The 21,521-nt window shown below is 42.9% G+C and overlaps 1 protein-coding gene across 1 annotated transcript in view; it reads left to right on the plus strand.

Moving 5' to 3' along the window:
• The first annotated feature begins 363 nt into the window (after window positions 1-363).
• Window positions 364-21,521, plus strand: part of LOC128645714 (transmembrane protein 47-like) — a 53,009-nt gene continuing 31,851 nt past the window's right edge. Inside the window, exons 1-2 of the mRNA XM_053698919.1 lie at window positions 364-840; window positions 9,439-9,579. Of these exons, the coding sequence (XP_053554894.1) occupies window positions 630-840; window positions 9,439-9,579 (352 nt within the window). The 5' untranslated portion in view covers window positions 364-629. The remainder of the gene's footprint in view (window positions 841-9,438; window positions 9,580-21,521) is intronic.

The following is a 21,521-nucleotide window of genomic DNA, read 5'->3' on the forward strand; positions in this document are numbered from 1 at the left end:
CTCTGCTTTACATGATACAAATGTAAAAACACACACACAACAAGAATTGCTTGTAAAATACAGCCAAGTGGAAATTAGTAGAGGTTAAGGGTCTTCGATACTAAATCCTAGTCAATGCAAAGCTAATATATTTTTATAGAGCTAGTTACAGAATCAAACCTTACTTCAGGAAGATCTGATGGTTCCTGTAGCTTGGGGCTCCCTAGTTGCATCCAGAGAGGTCTGTGCTGAACATCATCAAGTAGTCATGTGTCTGGCTGTATTCAGCAAATAATAGTGTCAGCGTCATGTGATTGTGTTGGGGGAGAGAAAGCTGGCACTGAAAAAAGGGCATAAACTATCTAGTGGACAAGAGGGTGGACTAGATTGAGTACTCTTCTAAGGAAGGAAAAACATAGTGTACATGACAGAGTAGAGGGAACTGGAGATAATTGTGGAGGGCTACTGATGGGAGCTGGAAGAGGAACAGCAGGAGTGCATATGGCAAGTTAGTAAATCTTAGAGCAGGTAGGACTGTTATTTAAGAATATTGGGAGATAACAGTGGTAGTAACCAGTATATAAGGCCATAGGATAAAAAGAGGGCAGATAGTTCTCTCAGATATCAGAGAGCTGAACCCTGCACTGGCAATGCCTCACCGGAATGTCATCTTACCACCTGCAATGCCCCCCAGACATCACACCCTTGTGGTTTTACTCTGTGGGTTCCTGGCGCTGACATTGGATGTAGTGGCTCTGGTTAGCCCATCTTGGGTCACCTCAGATCATTTCTCTCAGTCTTTGTGGGAAATGTGTAGCTGCTTTAAGGATGCATGGTACTGCAGCTCTGTATTGCATAGCGGTGAGTGGTGCAAAGCTCTGCATGGGAAAGTGGGATTAAAAGCCTATGCAGATTTGAACAGCATTGTAATGAGCTGGTGCAAAGCTACACACAGCAGTTAGTGCAGAGCACAATAGTGAGTTGCTGCAGTTCTCTGAACAGTAGATAAAGGATGGATGTTTTTGCATGTCTAGTTGTAATATCTATAAAGTGGTGATGGTCTTACTTGCACAGTGTTGGTGCAATGCTATTACAATAGAACTTCAACACTGCTATCATGCATTTATGTGAAAATACCAGTGTTTAAAGGGACATTCTAGTCTAAAATGTACAGGTTTAGTTTATTTAGACTAATGTTTAGCCCTATCATAAAAATTGGAGCAAGTTTGTAATGTAACTTTATTTTTAAAAATGTCTATTAAAACCATTATTTAATTCACAGTAGCACCCTTTTTTGTGCCCTTAGGGACAAACTCATAACATGGTTAAATGCTATTTAAAATTACATATAGTCCCTGCTATAAAATGAACTGGTTAAACATTTTAGAGGTTAAATACTGAAATTGATAACTATAAAAATGTAAAAAATATATTTAATAAGACAGCTAGAGAGAGACACTATTACTCTCTCCTCTATTAACCTGAATATGTTATCCTTCTTTTATATCAACTTGCCTGCGGTGCTATATTCTGAAATAACACTGCTCTGGTGTGTGTATGTATGTATATATATGTATATATATATATATATATATATATATACACATACACACAATCTCATAGTTCTGTGTTGATATATTGATATAATACAATCTCTTTTTAGTAAGTAACAAGTTAATTGGATATCTTTAATACATAAAAGGTTGTGAAAGTTATCTCTCAGGGCCTGATGAAAAAACTTTCTACTGCTTGGAGAGAAATTGTAGTGCAGACTTCAGAGGGGCTGAACTCACTGGGGCAGATTTACCATTGTGCGGGCGGACATGATCCGCTGTCATTATTTCTCCAACATAGGTGTGTCCGGTCCACGGCGTCATCCTTACTTGTGGGGATATTCTCCTCCCCAACAGGAAATGGCAAAGAGCCCAGCAAAGCTGGTCACATGATCCCTCCTAGGCTCCGCCTACCCCAGTCATTCTCTTTGCCGTTGTACAGGCAACATCTCCACGGAGATGGCTTAGAGTTTTTTAGTGTTTAACTGTAGTTTTTCATTATTCAATCAAGAGTTTGTTATTTTCAAATAGTGCTGGTACGTACTATTTACTCAGAAACAGAAAAGAGATGAAGAATTCTGTTTGTATGAGGAAAATGATTTTAGCAACCGTAACTAAAATCCATGGCTGTTCCACACAGGACTGTTGAGAGCAATTAACTTCAGTTGGGGGAACAGTTTGCAGTCTCTTGCTGCTTGAGGTATGACACATTCTAACAAGACGATGTAATGCTGGAAGCTGTCATTTTCCCTATGGGATCCGGTAAGCCATGTTTATTACGATTGTAAATAAGGGCTTCACAAGGGCTTATTTAAACTGTAGACTTTTTTTGGGCTAAATCGATTGATATTAACACTTATTTAGCCTTGAGGAATCATTTATTCTGGGTATTTTGATTTAATAATATCGGCAGGCACTGTTTTAGACACCTTATTCTTTAGGGGCTTTCCCAAAGCATAGGCAGAGTCTCATTTTCGCGCCGGTGTTGCGCACTTGTTTTTGAGAGGCATGGCATGCAGTCGCATGTGAGAGGAGCTCTGATACTTATAAAAGACTTCTGAAGGCGTCATTTGGTATCGTATTCCCCTTTGGGTTTGGTTGGGTCTCAGCAAAGCAGATACCAGGGACTGTAAAGGGGTTTAAAGCTTAAAACGGCTCCGGTTCCGTTATTTTAAGGGTTAAAGCTTCCAAAATTGGTGTGCAATATTTTCAAGGCTTTAAGACGCTGTGGTGAAAATTTGGTGAATTTTGAACAATTCCTTCATGTTTTTTCGCAATTGCAGTAATAAAGTGTGTTCAGTTTAAAATTTAAAGTGACAGTAACGGTTTTATTTTAAAACGTTTTTTGTACTTTCTGATCAAGTTTATGCCTGTTTAACATGTCTGAACTACCAGATAGACTGTGTTCTGAATGTGGGGAAGCCAGAATTCCTATTCATTTAAATAAATGTGATTTATGTGATAATGACAATGATGCCCAAGATGATTCCTCAAGTGAGGGGAGTAAGCATGGTACTGCATCATTCCCTCCTTCGTCTACACGAGTCTTGCCCACTCAGGAGGCCCCTAGTACATCTAGCGCGCCAATACTCCTTACTATGCAACAATTAACGGCTGTAATGGATAATTCTGTCAAAAACATTTTAGCCAAAATGAACCCTTGTCAGCGTAAGCGTGGCTGCTCTGTTTTAGTTACTGAAGAGCATGACGACGCTGATATTAATATCTCTGAAGGGCCCCTAACCCAATCTGAGGGGGCCAGGGAGGTTTTGTCTGAGGGAGAAATTACTGATTTAGGGAACATTTCTCAGCAGGCTGAATCTGATGTGATTACATTTAAATTTAAATTGGAACATCTCCGCATTTTGCTTAAGGAGGTATTATCCACTCTGGATGATTGTGAAAATTTAGTCATCCCAGAGAAACTATGTAAAATGGACAAGTTCCTAGAGGTGCCGGGGCTCCCAGAAGCTTTTCCTATACCCAAGCGGGTGGCGGACATTGTTAATAAAGAATGGGAAAGGCCCGGTATTCCTTTCGTCCCTCCCCCCATATTTAAAAAATTGTTTCCTATGGTCGACCCCAGAAAGGACTTATGGCAGTCAGTCCCCAAGGTCGAGGGAGCGGTTTCTACTTTAAACAAACGCACCACTATTCCCATAGAGGATAGTTGTGCTTTCAAAGATCCTATGGATAAAAAATTAGAAGGTTTGCTTAAAAAGATGTTTGTTCAGCAGGGTTACCTTCTACAACCCATTTCATGCATTGTCCCTGTCACTACAGCCGCATATTTCTGGTTTGATGAACTGCTTAAGGTGCTCGATAGTGACTCTCCTCCTTATGAGGAGATTATGGACAGAATCAATGCTCTCAAATTGGCTAATTCTTTCACTCTAGACGCCTCTTTGCAATTGGCTAAGTTAGCGGCTAAGAACTCTGGGTTTGCTATTGTGGCGCGCAGAGCGCTTTGGTTGAAATCTTGGTCGGCTGATGCGTCTTCCAAGAACAAGCTACTAAACATTCCTTTCAAGGGGAAAACGCTGTTTGGTCCTGACTTGAAAGAGATTATCTCTGATATCACTGGGGGTAAGGGCCACGCCCTTCCTCAGGATCGGCCCTTCAAGGCAAAAAATAGACCTAATTTTCGTCCCTTTCGTAAAAACGGACCAGCCCAAGGTGCTACGTCCTCTAAGCAAGAGGGTAATACTTCTCAGGCCAAGCCAGCTTGGAGACCAATGCAAGGCTGGAACAAGGGAAAGCAGGCCAAGAAACCTGCCACTGCTACCAAGACAGCATGAAATATTGGCCCCCGATCCGGGACCGGATCTGGTAGGGGGCAGACTCTCTCTCTTCGCTCAGGCTTGGGCAAGAGATGTTCTGGATCCTTGGGCGCTAGAAATAGTCTCCCAGGGTTATCTTCTGGAATTCAAGGGACTTCCCCCAAGGGGGAGGTTCCACAAGTCGCAGTTGTCTTCAGACCACATAAAAAGACAGGCGTTCTTACATTTTGTAGAAGACCTGTTAAAAATGGGAGTGATTCATCCTGTTCCATTAAGAGAACAAGGGATGGGGTTCTACTCCAATCTGTTCATAGTTCCCAAAAAAGAGGGAACGTTCAGACCAATCCTAGATCTCAAGATCTTAAACAAATTTCTCAAGGTCCCATCGTTCAAGATGGAAACCATTCGAACTATCCTTCCTTCCATCCAGGAAGGTCAATTTATGACCACGGTGGATTTAAAGGATGCGTATCTACATATTCCTATCCACAAGGAACATCATCGGTTCCTAAGGTTTGCATTCCTGGACAAACATTACCAGTTCGTGGCGCTTCCTTTCGGATTAGCCACTGCTCCAAGGATTTTCACAAAGGTACTAGGGTCCCTTCTAGCGGTGCTAAGACCAAGGGGCATTGCAGTAGTACCTTACCTGGACGACATTCTGATTCAAGCGTCGTCCCTTCCTCAAGCAAAGGCTCACACGGACATTGTCCTGGCCTTTCTCAGATCTCACGGCTGGAAAGTGAACGTGGAAAAGAGTTCTCTATCCCCGTCAACAAGGGTTCCCTTCTTGGGAACAATTATAGACTCCTTAGAAATGAGGATCTTTCTAACAGAGGCCAGAAAAACAAAGCTTCTGGACTCTTGTCGGATACTTCATTCCGTTCCTCTTCCTTCCATAGCTCAGTGCATGGAAGTGATCGGGTTGATGGTGGCGGCGATGGACATAGTTCCTTTTGCGCGCATTCATCTAAGACCATTACAACTGTGCATGCTCAGTCAGTGGAATGGGGACTATACAGACTTGTCTCCGAAGATACAAGTAAATCAGAGGACCAGAGACTCACTCCGTTGGTGGCTGTCCCTGGACAATCTGTCTCAAGGGATGATGTTCCACAGACCAGAGTGGGTCATTGTCACGACCGACGCCAGTCTGATAGGCTGGGGCGCGGTCTGGGGATCCCTGAAAGCTCAGGGTCTTTGGTCTCGGGAAGAATCTCTTCTACCGATAAATATTCTGGAACTGAGAGCGATATTCAATGCGCTCCAGGCCTGGCCCCAGCTTGCGAGGACCAGGTTCATACGGTTTCAATCAGACAACATGACGACTGTTGCGTACATCAACCATCAGGGGGGAACAAGGAGTTCCCTAGCGATGGAAGAAGTAACCAAAATTATTCTTTGGGCGGAGTCTCACTCCTGCCACCTGTCTGCTATCCACATCCCAGGAGTGGAAAATTGGGAAGCGGATTTTCTGAGTCGTCAGACATTGCATCCGGGGGAGTGGGAACTCCATCCGGAAATCTTTGCCCAAGTCACTCACCTGTGGGGCATTCCAGACATGGATCTGATGGCCTCTCGTCAGAACTTCAAAGTTCCTTGCTACGGGGCCAGATCCAGGGATCCCAAGGCGGCTCTAGTGGATGCACTAGTAGCACCTTGGACCTTCAAACTAGCTTATGTGTTCCCGCCATTTCCTCTCATCCCCAGGCTGATAGCCAGGATCAAGCAGGAGAGGGCGTCGGTGATCTTGATAGCTCCTGCGTGGCCACGCAGGACTTGGTATGCAGATCTGGTGAATATGTCATCGGCTCCACCTTGGAAGCTACCTTTGAGACGAGACCTTCTTGTTCAGGGTCCGTTCGAACATCCGAATCTGGTTTCACTCCAGCTGACTGCTTGGAGATTGAACGCTTGATTTTATCGAAGCGAGGATTCTCAGATTCTGTGATCGATACTCTTGTTCAGGCCAGAAAGCCTGTGACTAGAAAGATTTACCACAAAATTTGGAAAAAATATATCTGTTGGTGTGAATCTAAAGGATTCCCTTGGGACAAGGTTAAGATTCCTAGGATTCTATCCTTCCTTCAAGAAGGATTGGAAAAAGGATTATCTGCAAGTTCCCTGAAGGGACAGATTTCTGCCTTGTCGGTATTACTTCACAAAAAGCTGGCAGCTGTGCCAGATGTTCAAGCCTTTGTTCAGGCTCTGGTTAGAATCAAGCCTGTTTACAAACCTTTGACTCCTCCTTGGAGTCTCAATTTAGTTCTTTCAGTTCTTCAGGGGGTTCCGTTTGAACCCTTACATTCCGTTGATATTAAGTTATTATCTTGGAAAGTTTTGTTTTTAGTTGCGATTTCTTCTGCTAGAAGAGTCTCAGAATTATCTGCTCTGCAGTGTTCTCCTCCTTATCTGGTGTTCCATGCAGATAAGGTGGTTTTACGTACTAAACCTGGTTTTCTTCCAAAAGTTGTTTCTAACAAAAACATTAACCAGGAGATTATCGTACCTTCTCTGTGTCCAAAACCAGTTTCAAAGAAGGAACGTTTGTTGCACAATTTGGATGTTGTTCGCGCTCTAAAATTCTATTTAGATGCTACAAAGGATTTTAGACAAACATCTTCCTTGTTTGTTGTTTATTCAGGTAAAAGGAGAGGTCAAAAAGCAACTTCTACCTCTCTCTCTTTTTGGATTAAAAGCATCATCAGATTGGCTTACGAGACTGCCGGACGGCAGCCTCCCGAAAGAATCACAGCTCATTCCACTAGGGCTGTGGCTTCCACATGGGCCTTCAAGAACGAGGCTTCTGTTGATCAGATATGTAGGGCAGCGACTTGGTCTTCACTGCACACTTTTACCAAATTTTACAAGTTTGATACTTTTGCTTCTTCTGAGGCTATTTTTGGGAGAAAGGTTTTGCAAGCCGTGGTGCCTTCCATTTAGGTGACCTGATTTGCTCCCTCCCTTCATCCGTGTCCTAAAGCTTTGGTATTGGTTCCCACAAGTAAGGATGACGCCGTGGACCGGACACACCTATGTTGGAGAAAACAGAATTTATGTTTACCTGATAAATTTCTTTCTCCAACGGTGTGTCCGGTCCACGGCCCGCCCTGGTTTTTTTAATCAGGTCTGATATTTTATTTTCTTTAACTACAGTCACCACGGTACCATATGGTTTCTCCTATGCAAATATTCCTCCTTAACGTCGGTCGAATGACTGGGGTAGGCGGAGCCTAGGAGGGATCATGTGACCAGCTTTGCTGGGCTCTTTGCCATTTCCTGTTGGGGAGGAGAATATCCCCACAAGTAAGGATGACGCCGTGGACCGGACACACCGTTGGAGAAAGAAATTTATCAGGTAAACATAAATTCTGTTTTATCATTGCACAAGCATTTCTAGTAAATTGCTTATGCAATGCCGCCCCCTGCAGATTTGCGGCCAATCGGCCACAAGCAGGTGGTGTCAATCAACCCGATCGTATCAGATCGGGTGGATTGCTGTCCACCGCCTCAGAGGTGGCGGACAAGTTAAGGAGCAGCGGTCTTAAGACCACTGCTTCTTAACTCCTTTTTCCGGCGAGCCTGAAGGCTTGTGCGGAAACAGCTGAAAATGAGGCTTTATAAATCGGCCCCACTGAATGCTAAAGAAAAAAAAGGGCGGAACCCTTTAGCACTGGGAGATCTCTTACAAGATTCTAGACAGCCAAATTTTGGTATACTTGTCTAAGGGATGTTCTCTGCATTTCTATATGTGGAGCGACAACCCCAGAGCAATAGAGCACTGCATGATATGAGAGTTTTGTTACACTTGGGTCCTTTCAGTATTATTACATTTAAGCTTTGTATTTTCTATTTTCAGCAAATGATAATGTTTTGAAAGTTATTTTAACAACGTATTACTTTGTATATTCCTGTGTATCTTTGACTTTGAATGCTTTAGCACAGTATGATTATCTTCTTTTTTAATGCAATTACAGCTTAGTTTTCAAATACAATGCCAATTTTTAAAAGTGTGTTTCTATTTATGACTTTATAGCTTTTAATATAAGGCATAATTGACCATCTAATTATATATTAATAAAAAGTAGGCATGTGCATTCAACAGTTTTGTGAGCTGCCAAATGCAGAAGATGGAGACCACTCCTGGCATTCGTCTCTTTTCGGAGCCATATTTCTTCTTGTGACAATGCAACACATTAAGATCTGTGCAAATCCAGATCTTAGTGTGTGGCTCTTTTCGGGCAGATTTCTTCCTGTAAAATTGCAAATCGCCATGAGTGGCTGCCTTCTTCAGCATTTGGTAATTTCTTTTTCTTTTTTTTTTTATATATATATTTTTATTGAGGTATTGATTCAGCATACAGACAAGGATTTGCAATACATACAATACAATAACATTTTGAAATTGCTTGTTACAAGTTACATCTTATGGGTTACTTATAAGGGTTGCACTAGTAATAAACAGTAGTTGCGATCTATATGGCACAAAACAATTAGTGCTAACAATTGCTGCAAAAAGAAAAACAAAAAATTCAGCAACATGCCAAGGCAAACGTTTTAAACCTTCATATCTTTTTAAGAGGTCACATTCGGGTCCTAAATCAACAAAAATATAGTACAACAACTGAAGGTTACACCTATTATAGTAGACCACTTACGGGTCTCTATATCAAGACCTCAAATTTTTATTTTAATATAGAATTAGTAGTGAAGCCTTCAAACTGATACAATGGGTCACTTTTGGGCCCTATCATGGACTTAATAGCTTCGTAGAAGGCAATTGAAAAACACTTTAAAAGTGCAGACTCAACTGTTAAGTTATATTAGTCATTCCTGCTGGGCTAGGTGTGATAGGTAGAGTCAACACTATAGTGACGGTTGCGGCATAGACAAGAGAAGCCGCAAATGTAGTCAAAAGTACAGTCCTCCACTCTGACATCTAGGCATTGCGGTGTGGCTGAGGGAGAGGCGCGCACTTGTCGGGTTAAATAGCCATCTGTCCCTGGCGGCTCTTGGTAATTTCTTTTAACATATTAAATTATTATTTTTAAAACAATGGTAGTCTCTAAATGCTAGGAATCTTCAAGTATTACTGAATATAATGACTCCTGTCTTTTTGTCCACAGGCTGGCAGGTCGCTGCTCTGGTTCTCGTGTTTGGTGCTACCTTAATTCTGGGTCTCTGGTTTGTGGTGTCAGTGTTGTGGATTTGCTATGTGAAGCAACCACTAAGGTTCCGCAGCCTCTCACTACTCCTACTAGTAGCAGGTAAATTACAGTAATTGGACTAAAGGAAAGGGACAGTGAAAAGGTCACAGACTGGATAAGGGGCGGACTGAAAACTTGTATTGCCACCAAACAGATGGATATAAATGCCCCCCACTCATACTTCATCCAACCATGACCTACCCCCATATGTTCCCCTTCATTTATTTTTAATGACACAATGAGTCCATGGATCATATTAATTACTATTGGGAATATCAACTCCCTTCCCTCCCAACTCAGTCATTCTCTTTGCCTATGTTAAGTGCAAGGAGGTGGTAAATTAGGTGTTAGAAAAAGATTCTTTAATCAAGAGTTTATTATTTTTAAAGTAGTACAAGATTGTGCTGCTTTGTTCTGGGGTGTATCCGTAGTCCATATCATTCTCTTCAGTAGAGCAGTGGTGGCTTTAGAGCAATGGAACTTGTGGGACATAATTCTCACTGCGCCTCCCATATATTGATGCTGCCCTAATCCGTATAGCCTAAGTAAAATTACTCAGGCTTTATCCTTTTTCCACAGGACTATGTGAGGGAGAGGACCTTTCAATCCTAGTGAGCTGCTCTGCTGTCGGGCAGATTTTAAAGGTAAGTGCTGACTTCTTATTGTGGGTCGGTGAAAAAGATCTCAGAGGAAGTGGAGCACTTTATTATATTGGGAAAAGAACTCATATATAAAAGGAGGGGATTTCAGTGACAGCACGTTATTAGCAGGCAATGGGGCTGAGGAGACTGATTAGGTGGCTATCTCTGGGGGCCTTTTATCACTTGGGCTGAGGGTAAGAACTCAGTGGGATTTTGGTTACATATATTTGGGCTAAGCTGCGATCTAGAATGCAGTAGCCATATTTGCCCCCAGGTTTGCTGAAGGTTCAGTTAGCTCCCGGTGGCGTAGTTGTTAAAACAATAATAATGGTGACCGGGAGCTTGATTGTTGTAATGCCCACGATGGGCGGAGCTACGTGTGGCGGCAGTTTGGGCTGCGCACTCTTCTCTCCAATTCCGATTCGGAAACGGAGGGACTGCTTAACACAGTATTTAGTGTTTACAGAGAAGTGGGTCCGGAAAGGGATACAGCTGCGTTCCGGACCTTTTATGATCAGTTTGTAAGCAGTAAAGTTTTTTTCTCCAACATTGGTGTGTCCGGTCCACGGCGTCATCCTTACTTGTGGGATATTCTCTTCCCCAACAGGAAATGGCAAAGAGTCCCAGCAAAGCTGGTCACATGATCCCTCCTAGGCTCCGCCCACCCCAGTCATTCTCTTTGCCGTTGCACAGGCAACATCTCCACGGAGATGGTTAAGAGTTTTTTGGTGTTTAAATGTAGTTTTTATTCTTCTATCAAGTGTTTGTTATTTTAAAATAGTGCTGGTATGTACTATTTACTCTGAAACAGAAAAGGATGAAGATTTCTGTTTGTAAGAGGAAGATGATTTTAGCAGACAGTAACTAAAATCGATTGCTGTTTCCACATAGGACTGTTGAGATGAAGTAAGTTCAGTTGGGGGAAACAGTTAGCAGACTTTTCTGCTTAAGGTATGACTAGCCATATTTCTAACAAGACTGTGTAATGCTGGAAGGCTGTCATTTCCCCTCATGGGGACCGGTAAGCCATTTTCTTAGTCAAAAACAAACAGAATAAAGGGCTTATTATGGGCTAAAAAACTGGTAGACATTTTTATGGGCTAAATCAATTGCTTTATTTGTGCATATTATTCAAATTTAGGCTAACAATTGACATTTATAATCTTGGGGAACGTTTATAAAACGGCAGGCACTGTATTGGACACCTTTTTCAGTCAGGGGGCCTTTCTAGTCATAGACTGAGCCTCATTTTTGCGCCATTAATGCACAGTTGTTTTCTTCTGTTAAGTGTGATCAGTCCACGGGTCATCATTACTTCTGGGATATTACTCCTCCCCAACAGGAAGTGCAAGAGGATTCACCCAGCAGAGCTGCATATAGCTCCTCCCCTCTACGTCACTCCCAGTCATTCTCTTGCACCCAACGACTAGATAGGATGTGTGAGAGGACTATGGTGATTATACTTAGTTTTATATCTTCAATCAAAAGTTTGTTATTTTAAAATAGCACCGGAGTGTGTTATTATCTCTCTGGCAGAGTTTGAGGAAGAATCTACCAGAGTTTTTGTTATGATTTTAGCCGGAGTAGTTAAGATCATATTGCTGTTTCTCGGCCATCTGAGGAGAGGTAAACTTCAGATCAGGGGACAGCGGGCAGATGAATCTGCATAGAGGTATGTAGCAGTTTTTATTTTCTGACAATGGAATTGATGAGAAAATCCTGCCATACCAATATAATGTCATGTATGTATACTTTACACTTCAGTATTCTGGGGAATGGTACTTCACTAGAATTACACTGTAAGAAATACATAAAGCTGTTTAATAACTAGAGATTATGTTTAACGTTTTTGCTGGAATGTAAAATCGTTTTCATTTGCTGAGGTACTGAGTGAATAAATGTTTGGGCACTATTTTTCCACTTGGCAGTTGCTTAATCTGTTTTCTGACAGTTTCTGTTTTCCCTCACTGCTGTGTGTGAGGGGGAGGGGCCGTTTTTTGGCGCTTTTACTACGCATCAAATATTTCAGTCAGCAACTCATTGTATTCCCTGCATGATCCGGTTCATCTCTACAGAGCTCAGGGGTCTTCAAAACTTATTTTGAGGGAGGTAATTTCTCTCAGCAGAGCTGTGAGAATTATAGTTTGACTGAGATAAAAAACGTTTATTCTGTAATTTGTTTCCTGCTTTCAGAATTTGTTATCTTTGCTAATGGGATTAAACCTTTGCTAAAGTTGTGTTGTTTACAAGGATTGAGGCTATAACTGTTTCAATTTATTAATTTTCAACTGTCATAGATCTTCTGTGCTTCTTAAAGGCACAGTACGTTTTAATATTATTCTAATTGAATTGTATTTCCAAGTTGCAAGTTTATTTGCTAGTGTGTTAAACATGTCTGATTCAGAGGATGATACCTGTGTCATTTGTTGCAATGCCAAAGTGGAGCCCAATAGAAATTTATGTACTAACTGTATTGATGCTACTTTAAATAAAAGTCAATCTGTACAAATTGAACAAATTTCACCAAACAACGAGGGGAGAGTTATGCCGACTAACTCGCCTCACGTGTCAGTACCTACATCTCCCGCTCAGAGGGAGGTGCGTGATATTGTAGCGCCGAGTACATCTGGGCGGCCATTACAAATCACATTACAGGATATGGCTACTGTTATGACTGAGGTTTTGGCTAAATTACCAGAACTAAGAGGTAAGCGTGATCACTCTGGGGTGAGAACAGAGTGCGCTGATAATATTAGGGCCATGTCAGACACTGCGTCACAGGTGGCAGAACATGAGGACGGAGAACTTCATTCTGTGGGTGACGGTTCTGATCCAAACAGACTGGATTCAGATATTTCAAATTTTAAATTTAAACTGGAAAACCTCCGTGTATTACTAGGGGAGGTGTTAGTGGCTCTGAATGATTGTAACACAGTTGCAATACCAGAGAAAATGTGTAGGTTGGATAAATATTTTGCGGTACCGACGAGTACTGAGGTTTTTCCTATACCTAAGAGACTTACTGAAATTGTTACTAAGGAGTGGGATAGACCCGGTGTGCCGTTCTCACCCCCTCCGATATTTAGAAAAATGTTTCCAATAGACGCCACCACAAGGGACTTATGGCAAACGGTCCCTAAGGTGGAGGGAGCAGTTTCTACCTTAGCTAAGCGTACCACTATCCCGGTGGAGGATAGCTGTGCTTTTTCAGATCCAATGGATAAAAAGTTAGAGGGTTACCTTAAGAAAATGTTTATTCAACAAGGTTTTATATTGCAACCCCTTGCATGCATTGCGCCGATCACGGCTGCAGCGGCATTCTGGATTGAGTCTCTGGAAGAGAACATTGGTTCAGCTACTCTGGACGACATTACGGACAGGCTTAGAGTCCTTAAACTAGCTAATTCATTCATTTCGGAGGCCGTAGTACATCTTACTAAACTTACGGCGAAGAATTCAGGATTCGCCATTCAGGCACGCAGGGCGCTGTGGCTAAAATCCTGGTCAGCTGATGTTACTTCTAAGTCTAAATTGCTTAATATACCTTTCAAAGGGCAGACCTTATTCGGGCCCGGGTTGAAAGAGATTATCGCTGACATTACAGGAGGTAAAGGCCATGCCCTGCCTCAGGCCAAAGCCAAGACTAGACAGTCTAATTTTCGTTCCTTTCGTAATTTCAAAGCAGGAGCAGCATCAACTTCCTCTGCACCAAAACAGGAAGGAGCTGTTGCTCGCTACAGACAAGGCTGGAAACCTAACCAGTCCTGGGAAACCTGCTGCTGCCCCTAAAACAGCATGAATTGAGGGCCCCCGATCCGGGATCGGATCTAGTGGGGGGCAGACTTTCTCTCTTCGCCCAGGCTTGGGCAAGAGATGTTCAGGATCCCTGGGCGCTAGAGATAATATCTCAGGGATACCTTCTGGACTTCAAATACTCTCCTCCAAGAGAGAGATTTCATCTGTCAAGATTGTCAACAATCCAGACAAAGAAAGAGGCGTTTCTACGCTGCGTACAAGAGCTCTTGTTAATGGGAGTAATCCATCCAGTTCCACGATTGGAACAGGGACAGGGGTTTTACTCAAATCTGTTTGTGGTTCCCAAAAAAGAGGGAACTTTCAGACCAATCCTGGACTTAAAGATCCTAAACAAATTCCTAAGAGTTCCATCGTTCAAGATGGAGACTATTCGGACAATTTTACCTATGATCCAAGAGGGTCAGTACATGACCACTGTAGATTTAAAAGATGCTTACCTTCACATACCGATTCACAAAGATCATTATCGGTACCTAAGGTTTGCCTTCCTAGACAGGCATTACCAGTTTGTGGCTCTTCCATTCGGATTGGCTACAGCTCCAAGAATCTTCACAAAGGTTCTGGGTGCTCTTCTGGCGGTACTAAGACCGCGGGGAATCTCTGTAGCTCCATACCTAGACGACATTCTGATACAAGCTTCAAGCTTTCAAACTGCCAAGTCTCATACAGAGTTAGTGCTGGCATTTCTAAGGTCACATGGATGGAAGGTGAACGAAAAGAAAAGTTCACTCGTTCCACTCACAAGAGTTCCCTTCCTGGGGACTCTTATAGATTCTGTAGAAATGAAGATTTACCTGACAGAGGACAGGCTAACAAGACTTCAAAGTGCTTGCCGCACCCTTCATTCCATTCAACACCCGTCAGTGGCTCAATGCATGGAGGTAATCGGCTTAATGGTAGCGGCAATGGACATAGTACCCTTTGCACGCTTACACCTCAGACCACTGCAACTGTGCATGCTAAGTCAGTGGAATGGGGATTACTCAGACTTATCCCCTTCTCTGAATCTGGATCAAGAGACCAGAAATTCTCTTCTATGGTGGCTTTCTCGGCCACATCTGTCCAGGGGGATGCCATTCAGCAGACCAGACTGGACAATTGTAACAACAGACGCCAGCCTTCTAGGTTGGGGTGCCATCTGGAATTCTCTGAAGGCTCAGGGACAATGGAGTCAGGAGGAGAGTCTCCTGCCAATAAACATTCTGGAATTGAGAGCAGTTCTCAATGCCCTCCTGGCTTGGCCCCAGTTGACAACTCGGGGGTTCATCAGGTTTCAGTCGGACAACATCACGACTGTAGCTTACATCAACCATCAGGGAGGGACAAGAAGCTCCCTAGCTATGATGGAAGTATCAAAGATAATTCGCTGGGCAGAGTCTCACTCTTGCCACCTGTCAGCAATCCACATCCCGGGAGTGGAGAACTGGGAGGCGGATTTCTTAAGTCGTCAGACTTTTCATCCGGGGGAGTGGGAACTTCATCCGGAGGTCTTTGCCCAAATACTTCGACGTTGGGGCAAACCAGAGATAGATCTCATGGCGTCTCGACAGAACGCCAAGCTTCCTCGTTACGGGTCCAGATCCAGGGATCCAGGAGCAGTCCTGATAGATGCTCTGACAGCACCTTGGGACTTCAGGATGGCTTACGTGTTTCCACCCTTCCCGTTGCTTCCTCGATTGATTGCCAGAATCAAACAAGAGAGAGCATCAGTGATTCTAATAGCACCTGCGTGGCCACGCAGGACTTGGTATGCAGACCTGGTGGACATGTCATCCTGTCCACCTTGGTCTCTACCTCTGAAACAGGACCTTCTGATACAGGGTCCCTTCAAACATCAAAATCTAACTTCTCTGAAGCTGACTGCTTGGAAATTGAACGCTTGATTTTATCAAGACGTGGGTTTTCTGAGTCAGTTATTGATACCTTAATACAGGCTAGGAAACCTGTTACCAGAAAGATTTACCATAAGATATGGCGTAAATACCTATATTGGTGTGAATCCAAAGGTTACTCTTGGAGTAAGGTTAGGATTCCTAGGATATTGTCTTTTCTACAAGAAGGTTTAGAAAAGGGTTTATCTGCTAGTTCATTAAAGGGACAGATCTCAGCTCTGTCCATTCTGTTACACAAACGTCTGTCAGAAGTTCCTGACGTCCAGGCTTTTTGTCAGGCTTTGGCCAGGATTAAGCCTGTGTTTAAAACTGTTGCTCCACCATGGAGTTTAAACCTTGTTCTTAATGTTTTACAGGGCATTCCGTTTGAACCCCTTCATTCCATTGATATAAAGTTGTTATCTTGGAAAGTTCTATTTTTAATGGCTATTTCCTCGGCTCGAAGAGTCTCTGAATTATCAGCCTTACATTGTGATTCTCCTTATTTGATTTTTCATTCGGATAAGGTAGTCCTGCGTACTAAACCTGGGTTCTTACCTAAGGTAGTTACTAACAGGAATATCAATCAAGAGATTGTTGTTCCTTCTTTATGCCCAAATCCTTCTTCGAAGAAGGAACGTCTACTGCACAACCTGGATGTAGTCCGTGCTCTAAAATTTTACTTACAGGCAACTAAGGAATTTCGACAAACGTCTTCTCTGTTTGTCATTTACTCTGGGCAGAGGAGAGGTCAAAAAGCTTCCGCTACCTCTCTTTCTTTTTGGCTTCGTAGCATAATTCGTTTAGCTTATGAGACTGCTGGACAGCAGCCTCCTGAAAGAATTACAGCTCATTCTACTAGAGCTGTGGCTTCCACTTGGGCCTTCAAGAATGAGGCCTCTGTTGAACAGATTTGCAAGGCTGCAACTTGGTCTTCGCTTCATACTTTTTCCAAATTTTACAAATTTGACACTTTTGCTTCATCGGAGGCTATTTTTGGGAGAAAGGTTCTTCAGGCAGTGGTTCCTTCTGTATAAAGAGCCTGCCTATCCCTCCCGTCATCCGTGTACTTTTGCTTTGGTATTGGTATCCCAGAAGTAATGATGACCCGTGGACTGATCACACTTAAAAGAAGAAAACATAATTTATGCTTACCTGATAAATTCCTTTCTTCTGTAGTGTGATCAGTCCACGGCCCGCCCTGTTTTTAAGGCAGGTAAATATTTTTTAATTTATACTCCAGTCACCACTTCACCCTTGGCTTTTCCTTTCTCGTTGGTCCTTGGTCGAATGACTGGGAGTGACGTAGAGGGGAGGAGCTATATGCAGCTCTGCTGGGTGAATCCTCTTGCACTTCCTGTTGGGGAGGAGTAATATCCCAGAAGTAATGATGACCCGTGGACTGATCACACTACAGAAGAAAGGAATTTATCAGGTAAGCATAAATTATGTTTTTTGAGAGCAGGGCATGCAGATGCATGTGTGAAGATCTAAGAATCTCTGAAAAAGCTTTTAGAAGGCGTCATTTGGTATCGTATTCCCCTCAGGGCTTGGTTGGGTCTTAGCAAAGAATGTATCTGGGACTGTATAGGGGTTAAATTGAAAAACGGCTCCGGTTCCGTTATTTTAAGGGTTAAAGCAGGGCTCTGGTGTGCAATACTTTTAAGGCTTTAAGACACTGTGGTGAAAATTTGGTAATTTTTTAACAATTCCTTCATACTTTTTCACATATTCAGTAATAAAGTGTTTTCTGTTTGAAATTTAAAGTGACAGTAACGGTTTTATTTTAAAACGTTTTTTGTGCATTGTTGACAAGTTTAAGCCTGTTTAACATGTCTGTACCTTCAAATAAGCTATGTTCTATATGTATGAAAGCCAATGTGTCTCCCCATTTAAATTTATGTGATAATTGTGCCATAGCGTCCAAACAAAGTAAGGACAGTACTGCCACAAATAATGATATTGCCCAAGATGATTCCTCAAATGAGGGGAGTAAACATGATACTACATCATCTCCTACTGTGTCTACACCAGTTTTGCCCATGCAGGAGGCCCCTAGTACATCTAGTGCGCCAATACTTATTACCATGCAACAATTAACGGCTGTAATGGATAACTCCATAGCAAATCTTTTATCCAAAATGCCTACTTATCAGAGAAAGTGCGATTGCTCTGTTTTAAACACTGAAGAGCAAGAGGACGCTGATGATAATTGTTCTGTCATACCCTCACACCAATCTGAAGGGGCCATGAGGGAGGTTTTGTCTGAGGGAGAAATTTCAGATTCAGGAAAAATTTCTCATCAAGCTGAACCTGATGTTGTGACATTTAAATTTAAATTAGAACATCTCCGCGCACTGCTTAAGGAGGTGTTATCTACTCTGGATGATTGTGACAATTTGGTCATTCCAGAGAAATTATGCAAGATGGACAGGTTCCTAGAGGTTCCGGTGCCCCCCGACGCTTTTCCTATACCCAAGCGGGTGGCGGACATAGTAAATAAAGAGTGGGAAAAGCCTGGCATACCTTTTGTTCCTCCCCCTATATTTAAGAAATTATTTCCTATGGTCGACCCCAGAAAGGACTTATGGCAGACAGTCCCCAAGGTCGAGGGGGCAGTTTCTACTCTAAACAAACGCACTACTATTCCTATCGAAGATAGTTGTGCTTTCAAAGATCCTATGGATAAAAAATTGGAAGGTTTGCTTAAAAAGATTTTTGTACAGCAAAGCTACCTTCTACAACCAATTTCATGCATTGTTCCTGTCACTACGGCAGCGTGGTTCTGGTTCGAGGAACTAGAAAAGTCGCTCAGTAGAGAAACTCCATATGAGGAGGTTATGGACAGAGTTCACGCACTTAAATTGGCTAACTCTTTTATTTTAGATGCCGCTTTGCAATTAGCAAAATTAGCGGCGAAAAATTCAGGGTTTGCTATTGTGGCGCACAGAGCGCTTTGGCTAAAGTCTTGGTCAGCGGATGTGTCATCCAAGACAAAATTACTTAACATTCCTTTCAAAGGTAAAACTTTATTTGGACCTGATTTGAAAGAGATTATTTCAGACATCACTGGGGGAAAGGGCCACGCCCTTCCACAGGATAGGTCTTTTAAGGCTAAAAATAAACCTAATTTTCGTCCCTTTCGCAGAAATGGACCAGCCTCTAATTCTGCATCCTCTAAGCAAGAGGGGTAATGCCTCACAACCCAAACCAGCCTGGAAACCAATGCAAGGCTGGAACAAGGGTAAGCAGGCCAAGAAGCCTGCCACTGCTAAAAAGACAGCATGAAGGAGTAGCCCCCGATCCGGGACCGGATCTGGTCGGGGGCAGACTCTCTCTCTTTGCTCAGGCTTGGGCAAGAGATGTTCAGGATCCTTGGGCGCTAGAAATAGTTTCTCAAGGTTATCTCTTGGAATTCAAGGAACTACCCCCAAGGGGAAGGTTCCACAAGTCTCACTTATCCTCAAACCAAATAAAGAGACAGGCATTCTTACATTGTGTAGAAGACCTGTTAAAGATGGGAGTGATACACCCAGTTCCAATAAAGGAACAAGGAATGGGATTTTATTCCAATCTGTTCGTAGTTCCCAAAAAAGAGGGAACGTTCAGACCAATTTTGGATTTGAAGATCCTAAACAAATTTCTCAGGGTACCATCGTTCAAAATGGAAACTATTTGAACGATTCTACCCACCATCCAGGAAAGTCAATTTATGACTACCGTGGATCTAAAGGATGCGTACCTACATATCCCTATCCACAAGAAACATCATCAGTTCCTAAGGTTTGCTTTTCTGGACAAACATTACCAGTTTGTGGCTCTTCCATTCGGATTAGCCACTGCTCCAAGGATTTTCACAAAGGTGTTAGGGTCCCTTCTAGCGGTTCTAAGACCAAGGGGCATTGCAGTAGTACCTTACTTGGACGACATTCTAATACAAGCGTCGTCCCTGTCAAAGGCAAAGGCTCATACGGACATCGTTCTAGCCTTTCTCACATCTCACGGATGGAAGGTGAACAAAGAAAAGAGTTCTCTGTCCCCGTCAACAAGAGTTCCCTTCTTGGGAACAATAATAGATTCCTTAGAAATGAGGATTTTTCTGACAGAGGTCAGAAAATCAAAACTTCTAAGCTCTTGTCAAGTGCTTCATTCTGTTCCTCGTCCTTCCATAGCGCTGTGCATGGAAGTAATAGGATTGATGGTTGCAACAATGGACATAGTTCCTTTTGCACAAATTCATCTAAGACCATTACAACTGTGCATGCTCAAACAGTGGAATGGGGATTATACAGACTTGTCTCCAATGATTCAAGTAGATCAAAAGACCAGAGATTCACTCCGTTGGTGGCTGACCCTGGACCATCTGTCCCAGGGAATGAGCTTCCGCAGGCCGGAGTGGGTCATTGTCACGACCGACGCCAGTCTAGTGGGCTGGGGTGCGGTCTGGGAATCCCTAAAAGCTCAGGGTCTATGGTCTCGGGAAGAGTCTCTTCTCCCGATAAACATTCTGGAACTGAGAGCGATATTCAATGCTCTCATAGCTTGGCCTCAACTAGCAAAGGCCAAATTCATAAGGTTCCAATCAGACAACATGACGACTGTTGCTTATATCAATCATCAAGGGGGAACAAAGAGTTCCCTGGCGATGAAAGAAGTGACCAAAATAATTCAATGGGCGGAGGATCACTCCTGCCACTTGTCTGCGATCCACATCCCAGGAGTGGAAAATTGGGAAGCGGATTTTCTGAGTCGTCAGACATTTCATCCGGGGGAGTGGGAACTCCATCCGGAAATCTTTGCCCAAATAACTCAATTATGGGGCATTCCAGACATGGATCTGATGGCGTCTCGTCAGAACTTCAAGGTTCCTTGCTACGGGTCCAGATCCAGGGATCCCAAGGCGACTCTAGTAGATGCACTAGTAGCTCCTTGGACTTTCAACCTAGCTTACGTATTCCCACCGTTTCCTCTCATTCCCAGGCTGGTAGCCAGGATCAATCAGGAGAGGGCCTCGGTGATCTTGATAGCTCCTGCATGGCCACGCAGGACTTGGTATGCAGACCTGGTGAATATGTCATCGGCTCCACCATGGAAGCTACCTTTGAGACAGGACCTTCTTGTTCAAGGTCCATTCGAACACCCAAATCTGGTCTCCCTCCAACTGACGGCTTGGAGATTGAACCCTTGATTCTATCAAAGCGTGGGTTTTCAGATTCGGTGATAGATACTCTGGTTCAGGCCAGAAAACCTGTAACTAGAAAAATTTACCATAAAATATGGAAAAAATATATCTGTTGGTGTGAATCCAAAGGATTCCCATGGAATAAGATAAAAATTCCTAAGATTCTCTCCTTTCTTCAAGAAGGTTTGGAGAAAGGATTATCTGCAAGTTCTCTAAAGGGACAGATCTCTGCTTTATCTGTCTTACTACACAAAAGACTGGCAGCTGTGCCAGATGTTCAAGCATTTGTTCAGGCTCTGGTTAGGATCAAGCCTGTTTACAGACCTTTTGACTCCTCCCTGGAGTCTAAATCTAGTTCTTTCAGTTCTTCAAGGGGTTCCGTTTGAACCCTTACATTCCATAGATATTAAGTTACTATCTTGGAAAGTTTTGTTTTTGGTTGCAATTTCTTCTGCTAGAAGAGTTTCACAGTTATCTGCTTTGCAGTGTTCT

This window comes from Bombina bombina, chromosome 1 (genome assembly GCF_027579735.1).
Source record: "Bombina bombina isolate aBomBom1 chromosome 1, aBomBom1.pri, whole genome shotgun sequence".
In the NCBI taxonomy this organism is placed as follows: domain Eukaryota; kingdom Metazoa; phylum Chordata; class Amphibia; order Anura; family Bombinatoridae; genus Bombina; species Bombina bombina.